Source organism: Falco peregrinus, chromosome 11 (assembly GCF_023634155.1).
Source record: "Falco peregrinus isolate bFalPer1 chromosome 11, bFalPer1.pri, whole genome shotgun sequence".
Taxonomy (NCBI): Eukaryota; Metazoa; Chordata; class Aves; order Falconiformes; family Falconidae; genus Falco; species Falco peregrinus.
In genome coordinates, this window is record NC_073731.1 from 30,020,653 (window position 1) to 30,032,792 (window position 12,140).

General features: G+C 40.6%; 1 protein-coding gene across 3 annotated transcripts in view; it reads left to right on the forward strand.

Annotated features, from left to right (window-relative positions):
• Positions 1-286: 286 nt before the first annotated feature.
• Positions 287-12,140, forward strand: part of PPP1R21 (protein phosphatase 1 regulatory subunit 21) — a 33,422-nt gene continuing 21,568 nt past the window's right edge. For 2 of the 3 annotated variants that reach the window (XR_008749172.1, XM_055816172.1), the window contains exons 1-8: positions 287-442; positions 3,450-3,518; positions 3,939-4,085; positions 5,904-6,005; positions 6,706-6,870; positions 6,970-7,028; positions 9,408-9,502; positions 11,904-11,956. Coding sequence is in view for 2 of the 3 variants with exons in the window: in XM_055816172.1 (XP_055672147.1) it covers positions 383-442; positions 3,450-3,518; positions 3,939-4,085; positions 5,904-6,005; positions 6,706-6,870; positions 6,970-7,028; positions 9,408-9,502; positions 11,904-11,956 (750 nt within the window). In the remaining variant the exon portion in view is untranslated. Of the gene's footprint in view, positions 443-3,449; positions 3,570-3,938; positions 4,086-5,903; positions 6,006-6,705; positions 6,871-6,969; positions 7,029-9,407; positions 9,503-11,903; positions 11,957-12,140 lie in introns of those variants that run through there. The other variant, XM_027782965.2, reaches the window with a different exon arrangement.

The following is a 12,140-nucleotide window of genomic DNA, read 5'->3' on the forward strand; positions in this document are numbered from 1 at the left end:
GATCCCCCGACATATCCCCACCGCCCACCGCGCCCCCCCGGGAGGAGGTGGGGGGGGAGGGGGCTGCCCCCGCAGTGCTTTTTGGCCGGGGTGGGGCCCCGTAGCGTCGAGGCCGCGCAGGCCGCGGCGGCTGTTGCTATAGCAACAGAGGAGGGCGGTGGCGCGCGCCTCGCTGCTGGGACGTGACCCCTTTTGGCCCCGCCTTCCTCCGTGCCGCCATCTTGGAAGTTGCGTCAAGATGGTGGCGCGGCAGCTGTAGGCTCCGCCCCCTGCGGCGTGCGTGGTGACGCAACCGCGCTGTCGCCTCCTGAACCCGGAAGTGCGTCCTCTCTCCGCGGGAGTGCCGAGGCAAGCCGAGCCCAGCCCAGCCGGTGGCGGGGAGATGGCGGCCGCGGCGGAGCTGCAGGGGAAGTACCAGAAGCTGGCTCAGGAGTACTCCAAGGTATCAGGCGCCGTAGCCCGGCCCCGATGCCGCCTGGCCGGTGCCGCCCCCCGCCAGCTGCTGCCTGCGCGCGGGCTGCCGGCCGTTACGCGCCTAACGGCCGCCGCTCTGAGAGCACGAGGCCTTCCCTGGCCGACCCACCGGGCTGCCCCTGCTGTCGGTGGGCCTGCCCCGCTGCCGCCCTGGGGCCCCGGGCGCCCCCGCCCAGCCCGGCTGCCCTCAGCGCTGCGCTCCGGCCGGAGCCGGGGGCTGGTCGGGGCTGAGGCGCTGGTTTCTGTGGCAGGGTGAAGCGTTTGGCGCCCAGAGGCTGCCCCGTTTCTTGAGGGTGAGGTGGAGGCAGGCTTGGGCAGGCAGGGCAGGTGCCAGGCTGCAGGTGCCGGAGGACCACGGCGTTGCCAGCGCTGGCTGGGCCAGCCGGTGTGAGCGGCAAAGTGGCCTTGTCTGCAAAGCATCCAGTAGGGCAAGTAACGGGTTCGGCTACACCAGGGAAGTGAACCCAGCAGCCCTTCCCCTTGCTTCTCCACTTCGGGCATGAGGCTCAGTGAGCTTTCTGGGTGTGAACAGTCGTTGAGGTCTTAGTCTTGTATCTTACCCACAGACTCGTGAGTTTGCTGTGACCGGTGGGTGAGGGTTCGGCAGTGTTATGGGCTGCAGTGTCTTGGAAGCAAGGACGCTTGATTCCACACTTACCTCTTGTCTGTTCCTGTTCTTCTGCAGCTGCCTTAGGTGACTGCATCCCGTTTCTGGTGCTTAACAGAGTATTTGCAAAGACTTCTGGCCCGTACTGGAGAATGCCTTTCCTTTCCAAGGTGCTCCAGATGATTTCTTAAATGGTGGAGCATCGCTTAATACAGAATTTTTCATTCCTGTTTCCTCACTGAAAAGGAGACTGTTGGTCTTGAATAGCACAGTTATTCAACAGCTTTGGGAAAGAAAGCCAGCACTTTGTTGTTGTGTAGCCCAGCATCAGAGTGCTTGGCACAAGGCACTTGACTATATTTGAGACCTCTCCCTAGATCACAGAAGAATGTGTCTTTAAATACTATTCTCCTTGGAAATGTTAGAAAAAACCCGATACAGAATCTAAACTGTTCACAGATGTGTTTTTTTTTAATAATTTCACAAAATAATTTTAAGAAAACTAAATTCACTTTGGGGCTTCGTAGATCAAAGAGTTCATATTTCTTGTTGCTTTCTACAGTGGCTCGCTGTACCTTGGAGATTGAAAGTGGCTCAGAATAAGGTAGTTGAGGGACTTTGCTGCTTGATTCCCAAATGAAACTTTGAAATGTGGACTTATGACTATAGCTTCTAAAAGTTCCAGCTGCTGCATCCTCTTTCTTTTGGTATCATGGTGTCCAAAAACTTTTTTGAACTTCATCTTGCAACTTTCAGCCTGTGATGTTTCATTGGTTCTTTCTGGGAACTATTTTTTGGTCTCATCCCCCTTGTGAAACAACTCCAGGGCATTGTGGGATCCCCTTTGCAGATAACACTTTTTGTGCAAGTGATCAGCTGTTCAATTGGCTGTTTATTGTGTGCAGGTGAAAACAGAGAGTAGCCCTGGGAAGCTGTTTGTCTGTTCGCTTAGTTGTGTTGTGGAAGCTGAGGAGAGAGGTAGACAAGAGTTTGATAGACTCAAGGAGTGCCAAGGGAAGTACTTGCCAAAGGATTGCTTTCGCTCTCTGTTCACAGAGCAGTCATGAAGAAGGATGTGTGTGTTGAGTCCTTTCTTCCCCTCGAGTTGCAGCTTCTGGCTCTCTTGCACAACCCTGATAGAAGTATTAGTCAAAAGGCTCTTTCAACTTGTGACAGCCTTTGGTGGATCACACTTCAGCTTGGTTATCTCAGTGCAGCACAGTCGAGCTAGTTCATTCATTGCACCTGATGTGTTCCTGCATTAGTACCTGTGGCAGAAGGAAAGATGTAGAAAACTACTGCACTGCTTTTTCTTGCTAGGGAAACCCTGTGCTTGGAAGTTTTTCTGTGGTGCTCTTACGAGTTCCTTCTCTTGCCTTTGTAATACCTGAGCAGCACAGTGGGAATACTGCCAGGGCAAAAGCCTGTGCTTAGCAATGTCAACTGACTTTTGACTTTTCACATATATTCAGTCCTCGGATGGAAGATGTTAGCCACTGCTGTTTTACACTGAGTCTTGCCTTTTATGCTTCTGCCAAAGGTATTCCCAAACACTATAGAAACCCTTTTCATTTATATCTGCAACAGCTGGACTCAAAACATGTCAAATGAATACAAACTGCTATAGAAGAAACCAGGATTCAAGCAATTATCAAGGAATGGGAAGATGGAACTGTTGGTATCCTCATTGCTGCAGGGTAGAGGTAGTCTATGAAGTGACTGGGAAATAGGTTTGAGTATCACTTTGCACTGCAGTGATTTTAGCTTAGATTTGTGAACTACATAAGTCAGTCTTAGAGGGATTTTTCTTCTATGCTTTTTATGCATTTTCCTGAAGTGTATGTCAAGCTGTTTTCTCTGGATCATCTGCTGCTACTGGCAATTTTTGCATTAGATTATAGTTAAGCTCTTCTTGAATTGATACAGATTTTGATTTATTTTGAGCCCCGCTTATGTTCCAGAACCAGTTGTGAGCAGTTTTGGGGAAAAGAGGGGAGAGACAGAAATAGCACTGACTATGAGCAAGAACTTGATTAGTCAAGGAAGAAGTTGCAACTTTTCCATATTTGTTCTTCAAACGTTAACTGTATCTACGTAACTAATCTTCCAAGATACTTATTAAGAGTTATGCTGTATTTGACCAAAATATTCAGATGGTAAAGTAACTTCTTATTTTGTGACAATTCAGGATATGAATTGGATACTATTTTCAGCCTGATACCACTACAATCCACCTGAACAGAATACTTTAAAAAGCATGCACAACTGGTGCTCTCATGAGAGAACATGATGCTGTATGCACATTCTAATGAATGGCTTTTATTTATTCCTTTGTCTTGAATAGTTACCAGCATCTCTTATTTTTCAGCTTCGAGCCCAGAACCAAGTGCTGAAAAAAGGGGTTGTAGATGAGCAAGCAAACTCTGCTTCTCTGAAGGTAATCTCTACAAACTGCTCACGTCAGATGTATTAAGCTGTGACAAAATAGGTAAATGGGAAGGGTAAACGGGGAATACTTTTACTCAAAGCATTGTGATTAAAAGAATAAAGAAGGAACTTGATCTAGTAAAATAATTTCTGTTCTGCAACTAGTCTTCATTGTTTTCTGGAGGTGCTGACTTTGTAAAAGTGGAAGGTTGCTCCTTGATGATTACCTTAAAGAATGAAATATGTACTTGAGTGTGACCTGTGGGCAGCTCAAGGAATTGAAATTTGTTTTTTAGTTTAAAAACAATACTTTTTGTCTTTTCACTATTCATATAGTGAAGAAAACAATTTTTTAATGTGGTTTTTTTTTTTTAATGCGATACTTCTTATTAAAAGCAGTGTGAAAGTATTAAACTTTTTGGCCATTCAGGAGCAACTGAAGATGAAGGATCAATCACTGAGAAAACTGCAACAAGAAATGGACAGCCTGACCTTCCGAAATCAGCAGCTTGCCAAGCGGGTGGAGTTACTTCAAGATGAGCTTGCATTAAGTGAAGCTAGGGGCAAGAAAAACAAGGTATGTGCTAAAGGCAAAAAAAGCGCCTCACCTGTCAATGTCTTACTCTGATTTCTATCAGTAGTTACTTTTTGTCAAGGGTTGAGCTAAATGTTTTTGTCAGAACCTGTGTTATTAACTGATGTTAGTGAAAATACCCACAAAACAGGTATTGATACATATAATATATGCTAAGTAGTTCTGTACTCTTCCTAGTGTATCAGCTAACTGATACTGAATTGCTATCTCCCTTTTCAGATATTTAAGTATTCAAACAGCTGGGAAAGATCTTGGAGCTTTGTGTTTAATCTACTGCTACGAAGAAAACTGATCACCCTTCATTTTCTATCCTCACCTCCTTGCTTTGTAATTTTGATGTCAACGGTTCACTCTTCAGCCTATGATAGTAGCTTTTCCTAGTCAGCTCTTACATGAATCTTGTCAAATGCTTTGAAATCTAGATTTTTAGCTGATATTCTGTATGTTATTTCAAAATGACAAAGTAATTCCAGTACCATGATCTTTCTCTGCCAAAATGCTTGCTGATTAAACCTGGCTATACCATGTTCTGTCTTAAGATCAGCCGTATCTTCCGTAGGTAACATCAGAATTCCAGGGGTGATGTGTCTGGACCTGAATGACTCTCAAACATCCTTTTACTACCTTCCTCTTAAGAGGAAACCCCACTTACTGTCATCTTTTGTTTTCAGTTTGTTCCCAAAATGCTGTATCTGTAAAGACTGACACTAAAGAAATCATTCTACTGATGAGTAGTAGGATCATCTTACTTTCTCTCTAAACTCTTGTGCAATTTTTTGCTATCCAGTTCCTTGACAAGCAGTAGTGCCTCTGACTTAGATTATTCATACACTGTAGTAGATTGTTCTTCAAAATGCACTTTGACCCTTCTTTTATTTTGCATTATGTAACTTACTGCTTTGGTAGATGTTTCCAAATTTTGAAGGACCTCAGCTTGGCTTGAGTAGCTTTGCAAACCATTGTCACTGACTGTGTTTCCTGTCCAGCTGTCAGAATGCACAGTTCTGGTTTTTGGGTTTTTTTTTAAGAAGCGTTTGTGCTACCTTTTAAATATGTTCCCTTTTAGTTTTACCTATAGAGCATCATTGAGTGGAGATACGTTCAGTACAATGTACCTACTAAATTCTATATCTCTTAATTCAGAGACTTGCCATTGGAAGGCCATATAAATGGTATCTAAACCAATTTAAATAAAGATTTTCATACTTGATCTGTGTCAGGCTGCAGTTCTTCTAGAAGGAGAACATATGCCAGTATCTCAGGTGTTGTAGTTCATAGGCTGCCCTCAAGTGCAGAGGTGGCTTAGCTATGCTAGCCGTCCCAAGCGTTTGGTGTTAAGCATGAACAGTCTCCTGTTTGTTTGGTGATGGGATTACCTTTGTGGACACTCGCTGGGGGTAGATGTGCCTTACACGCAGCTACCAAACCAAATAAGCCTGAGTGCATAGGGTTCCACGTTACTGACTGCATGAAATCATGCAAGATTCTAATGTCAGGTGGGCGTCTGCCCACAGGAGCGATTTCGTGTGTGGTGTCTGAATAGAGGCTCTTCTGAGTCCTTTACTGAGTTAGCATTCTACCACTGTGCAGTAACAACAGTGTGAAGGAAAATGTGCTAAAAGTAGGCCTGTGCTGTGTGCAATATGCATGTGTTTCGATGTATTAATCAATGTAAGCAAGAGAGATACTCATGTGCCTCTGTTGGGAACTGGTGATGGGAAGTATTTTCATATACTTGGGGATGGGCTTTGGGATACACCCAGGGACTTGGAGGTAACAAATGCATTTTCTTTCTTTTAGAAAAGTACAGAATCCTCGTCTCAGTTGAGTCAAGAGCAGAAAAGTGTCTTCAATGAAGATCTTCAGAAGAAGATAGAGGAGAATGAACGACTACATATACTCGTGAGTGAAACTTTTAGCTTTTCTTTTTAGTTCAGAAAACTGGTCACATGAACAAAGAGAGAAAAAATAAAATGCCATCTGAAAACTAGTGGGTTTACATGCTTAGTTGTATGCAGAACAGTAGATTAGATCAGATAGCTTGTGTATAAAGGTGTTCGCTGGGCAAATGATAAAATATTTTGACTTCGGTTTCTTAAGACAGTATGTGGAATAACTCACGTAATACATGTTTTGTCATTTAGATTTTTAACTTTTGGTGACGCTTCGCTACTGTACTGAAAACAACCATGTAGTTGATACTGGGTGGAAACTTCTTTTTACTTCACTGTTTCAGAATTGCCTTAAAGCTTAAAATATTTTCTGCAAGTTGCCATAATTAAGTCAGGAATTACTTTACCGAAATGGAATGCATTTCACTTTGGCTTAGAAAACTGAAGAAAAACCTTATGACTCAAGTTTAATTTTTCATGTGTCTGCTGTAAACTGGCAATGTATTTAAGGAATACTTGGTACTACAAAACCAATAAACATAAAGTACTTTGTTCCCGAATCTTTTCTCTGTAAATATCATTGTAAAATTTCAGTTTGTCTGAGGACTAGTACTTGTTGTTAACCTGGGCTGGCTGATGTAAGTGATCTAACTCATGGGACTAGATTCCATACTAAAATTAACTTTTTATGTGTTCTGCTTTTCTTTTAGTTCTTTGAAGCAGATGAGCAGCACAAACGTTTAGAAGCAGAGCTGAGAAGTAGACTGGACGTTTTGGAAACTGATGCTGCCCAGCACCAAGCTGTGGTGGACAGTTTAACAAGGAAATACACAGATACCATAGAAAAGCTGCAGAATGATAAAGCCAAATTAGAAGTAAGGAGTTTTTCCTTTACTTGCAAGTTTGAAAAGTTTTGAAATGAAATGTCTTGCTGTGTCAGCACTTACATTGTGAGATTATCTTCTTGCATAAAGATCAAGTCTCAGACACTAGAAAGAGAAGCTAAGGACTGTAGGCTTCGAACCGAAGAATGGTAAGTGTTTTTATTTAATAAATAAAAGATTGATTTAAAGAAATAACTGCTGTGAAAGATTAACTTTATTGTTTCTAGAGAATAATATCTTGAAGAAAAAAAAAACCACAACAAAAAACCCCTAAGCCACCAAAGGCTTTGATAAAACCCAAAACACTGGGCAACAGCTGATTATCATCAAGACTGTGCAGGTCAGACCCCTTTTCCTTCTACTGGGTACGTAACTAGACAATAGGTTCCACAGGTTCAACTTTCAGTAAGAGCAGTTTTGTTGCCAGGCTATTTTAAGTAGCTGTGAAGCTGTTGAAAGCTTGAAGAATTTATTTGTAATGAAATGCTTAAAAAGTAAAGAAACAAAAGATTCATGAGTTTTTACAAACTGCTTCTCAAAACGAAGCTTGGGTAAGGTATGCTGAGACAAGTGATTGAAGACTTTCAAAAATCCCCCTCCACTCCAAAAGCTTCTTGAGCAGTGCTTTTGCTTCGGGTATAACACGCTCACCTAAAATACGTGGAGGTTGTTGGAAACATTGTGGTGTTAGTTTTGGAATATCTTCATTGTCTTGAAGACAAATTGTAGAAAATGCAAAGAAGTTGAGGACTGCGGGCCAAGTCAAATTAGGGTGCACTTCTCTGAAGTTCATTGTCAAGGTGCATTTTTAAAAGATACACGTGCAGTATAGATCTTTAATGTAATGGATAAAATACATAGTGAATGATAGATGAAGAGTTCCTTCTTTCAAATGATAACCTTGAAGCATATATTTTAATTATTTTGTTAAATGCAAAGGTACTTGAATTCCCGTAACTCCTCTAATACAGGTCAGGGTTTCAGAAAATGACTTGCAAAGGAAGATGAAAGCTATGTTTTGCCACTTTTTGCCTTTTTTCTGGTGTTTGGAAAACAGTGTAGTCTGAACTGAATAGTAGCAGATTAGAGCTAGTCTGTCCTGTTCTGTGATGACTGGATAATTAATGTCATTGTAAGAAATTGTCCCTACCATTTAAGAAGGGAGGGTTTTTAAATACAAAGCGTGGCACTTTTTTTTTGTTTTCAAAAAATAAACAGTGAAATCAGTACCTAATGAACACATGACAGAAGATGTCTGAGTACTGCTCTTCTGTTTTCCCCGCTCTTTCAAGGGGAAGGATCTGTTTGCCTCTGACACCCACACTTCATTTGGGAAAGCCAGGGCATATGAGACTTGACAGCCTGCATGCCTTGAAAATTAAAGGGCAGAATGTAAACCAAAACATACCAAACTGCTTGTTTGCTGTTCCTTTGTAGTACAAAAAGGAAATATCCACACTCCCGCAGTTTGAGTTTATTTTCTGTCATGCCCAATGCTACTGCGGTTTGTGCTGTACAGTTTCTATGTGGTTTTGGAGCTGCTCTTCAAGAAATAAGTTTGTTAATGTGCATGAGCTGCTCATTGGCCAGTTTCTTCATATCTTGCTTGTCTATTTTGGATTCTTTTTCCTTGTTAGTCTCTAACTTTCCATATATCAAATGGTTTTTTTTAAAAAGGAAAAAACTGTCGCTTTGATGCTTCCCCCCACCCTCCACTATATGTGCAGGAGTTCTAGATGTCAAATGGGAGGCAAAACAGTGAAGAATTTGGGGGCCTGGGTTGGGTAAGGTGTGGAATTTAGTCTGAATCAATATGCAGTAATCTTTGTTTATGTATATAATATTGGAATATATTACTATTCATCATTAGAATGTATGCTAATGATATGAGTAATTTTAGTAACTTAGTTCCACACCTATATTCACAATCAAATCCAAGTGAAGCAGATCTAAAGAAAAACCACTTGAAAATGCATCAGGAACATTATTGCCAAGTCTTGTGGGAATGGGCTGTATCGTAGCAGTATTTCAATGTGGGGCTTTGAAAAGCTCGTAAGGTATTTCTGATAGTGGTGTGACAGTTAACTGAATTATCGACAAGTCACTACTTGCATATTAGAATACTGCATCGGATATATAGTGACTAATTTAAAGGCCCTTTTGCATTCCCATTCAAGTTCCAGTAGAAAAGAATACCTTCATGTAGCTTATACAGTAGTTGCAGAATTGGAAAATAATGTAAAGATTAACTCTGAAGTTGAGCTTCTCAAGAATGGAACTTGGGATTTACGACAACTTGTTGCTTCTTCCACTGCACTTGTTAGGGATTAAAATACAATGTCATATATTGTATATGACCTAAAGGAGGAAAAATTATTCCTGCCGTCTTCTATCTGACTTCTAGAAGACAATTACCTGTACATTCAGGGGGTGCTTATGGTGAGCTGTGGTGTTGGTGATACAGATTAAATTTTAAAGGTTTACAATATGTGTGTGTGTGGTTTTTCGTTTGTCTTTTTGTTACTTAGCCAGCAACAGTTAAAGAATCTTCAAGCAGCTTTGGGCAGTAGACTGGAAGAATCTCTGTGCATAATCAATGAAAAAGTACCTTTTAATGACACAAGTACGTATTGCCTTGGTCTTGGTATCTTGTTTAATTTTGGGTATCCATCTGGAGGAAGTACTCCTTAGCAATTAAAATGTATTAGCTGTAAGAAATATTGGACATCTGAACAGATGCTTGGAGGTAATTGTAGTAAGTATTCATAATACTTGTCATAATCTTGTTTAGTTATCTTAAAAACTTGATACTTTTAATTTTCATTATAGATATAAATAAAAACTTTATATATAGATATAAATAAAAAATTACAGATATAAATAAAAACTTTTGAAGGCTTTTGAGTAATTTGCCACTTGTCTTGCTTAGTGTTGTCAGAATATCGTAAAAGGTGAAGGAACACAGTCAATTTAGTGATTTCTCCACAAAGATTTCTTTATTTACTCCTCTCAAAGCGTATTATTTTTGGCAAGGTATATTCAAGAGTTACAGGAAGTTAAGATGGGGATAAACTAGTGGCTGCAGAGATGTTGATTTGATGAGGCATTGCATTAATAATGATCCATACTTAGTGGGAAGTCTGTCAGCATGTCTCATATCTGATCAGAGAACACTCCAGCCTATTTCTTCTCCATGGTTTGTTTTGGACTCATTCATCTTTTCAGGGAAAAAAAGCCAAGCTTTGAATTTGGGGACTTTTACTTGAAGCAACCTTTTTTTTTTTCTGCTTCCTTTCCGACTGCTACTAGATAAACTGAAGTGTGGAGTTTACTGTGAATTTAGGAGTGCTCAGCCTTCGCATTTTGTTGGTACAAGAATCGGTTGGTATGTGCCAGTATGTGTGTACTGGGTGCTTCTGTAAATAGCTTGAATGCGAGGTTGTACTGCAGGCAGCAGTCTGTACTGTTCTGCAGTGATACTAGGAGGACCTGGAATAGTGAGAAAGCTGAAAGTAGTGAAGCAGGAGCAGAGGAGTGAAAACAGGCTGTTGTATTTGTGGTAGGTTTTATTGGTAGTTTGTGCATTTTTCATTTAGTTTAAAATTTGATGACAATGTTTTGAATAGCCTGAGGTTCTCTAAAAGCTGATCTGGCGGGTGCTGCAGGGGTGAGCCTTCCAGTTCACTGGGCTGGCAATCCAGTGAGTCTTGGCTTAGAAACACCAGATCATCTTCTCTAGGAAATGTTGACTCTCATACAGCATGTTGTACTTGGGTGTTGGTGCCTTGAATTGGTACCCTTTTAACTCTGTCCTCTCACAGAGATCACTTTGCCTGATGTCTGCTGCCTATTACTTCTCTGACTTCTTTAGCTGATTTTTTTCTTTTGTTACAGGTGGTTACCATTGTAGCGAGAACTTGGAAAATAATTTTTCTGCTCACTCAGCTGCTATAGCATTATGTTTTTGCTTGTGTAGAAAAGACTGAAAAAATAGTGGACAGATCTTTAGTGATAGAATAATGAAAGTCAGGAAATGTTTGTCTGCTGTGAAATCCAACTGCCTTGCCGTAGGCTCTGTAGTGGTTTTAAGGGTAACTAGCAACTGGCTTCAGTTTCAGTAACAATCAAATGCCTTGTTGACTGTTAAGCATGATTTTGAGAGTAGAAAGATAACAAAAAAGTTTTTTGAAGCATTTACTTACAAGTAGGGTTCAGTAATTTTGGACAGAGTATTTTGTTCTGATTACAACTACCTTTTCCCATTTGTTAATTGCCAAATGTGAATGATACAAAAGGAATGAGAAACTAAGTTTCCTTTGTGTATAGATTTTAAACTACAGTGGTTGTTAGTCCATTTAATTGAGGATGAATGTGATCCCTTTTAAATCCGTAAGACTCTAAGCTTTCTAGGTACAAATATCCCTCTACCTCTTTAAACATTGTGCCTGCTTGTAATTGAGTAATCATTCTAGTTGCTCTGTAACTGGAACAGAACGCTGAAATATGTGGAAAGTACTTCCTATTCTAAATTATCAACAAATCAAGTGTATACAGGAGCATTTTTTTTGAAGTGCAAACCATTTTAAAAAGTACATTCATCTTGTTTGACAGTCCCTGGAAGGCAATTGAAACTTGAAAATCATCTTGAATTCTTTCCATTATTTATTTTTTTTTTAAAGATTTTTCACTCTTGTTAGTGATGGATACTGTTCTTTTGGGCAAGAGGGTTCTGCTCTTACCGATCAAATACAAGGTGTGCAGATGGTTAAATCTGACTTGCAGTGTGAGACGGGTATGGAAGTACTTTTTCTCTAACTAGTCGCAGTAACAGTTCTTAAGTGAGGATGTTTAGGTCTACTTTATTGAAGCCAGTTGTTTGTATAGCTTTAGTTAATATTACTTATGTGAACTGTAATACTACTGCAATGTAATTTTATATTAAAAAAAATCACTATTTACCAATAAGTGTCTCTTAAAACCCCCACAATTCAATAAGTGCATATAACTCAATTTTTGTCTCCTAGGATCTAATCGATACAATGCTCTGAATGTACCATTACATAACAGAAGATACCAGGTAAGCACATTTTGTGACTTCCTGTGTAAAGATGCAACTTTCTACACAGATACTGAATAAAAAGTCATTTTAGTGACCTAAAGTGGCAGAAGATAGCCTGTCTTACTTACTGTCATGATATTCCAAGGGAATTTCTGTCCACAGAGCCTCTGCGCTTTTCAAAAGGTAGTCTGTGCTCTTCTTA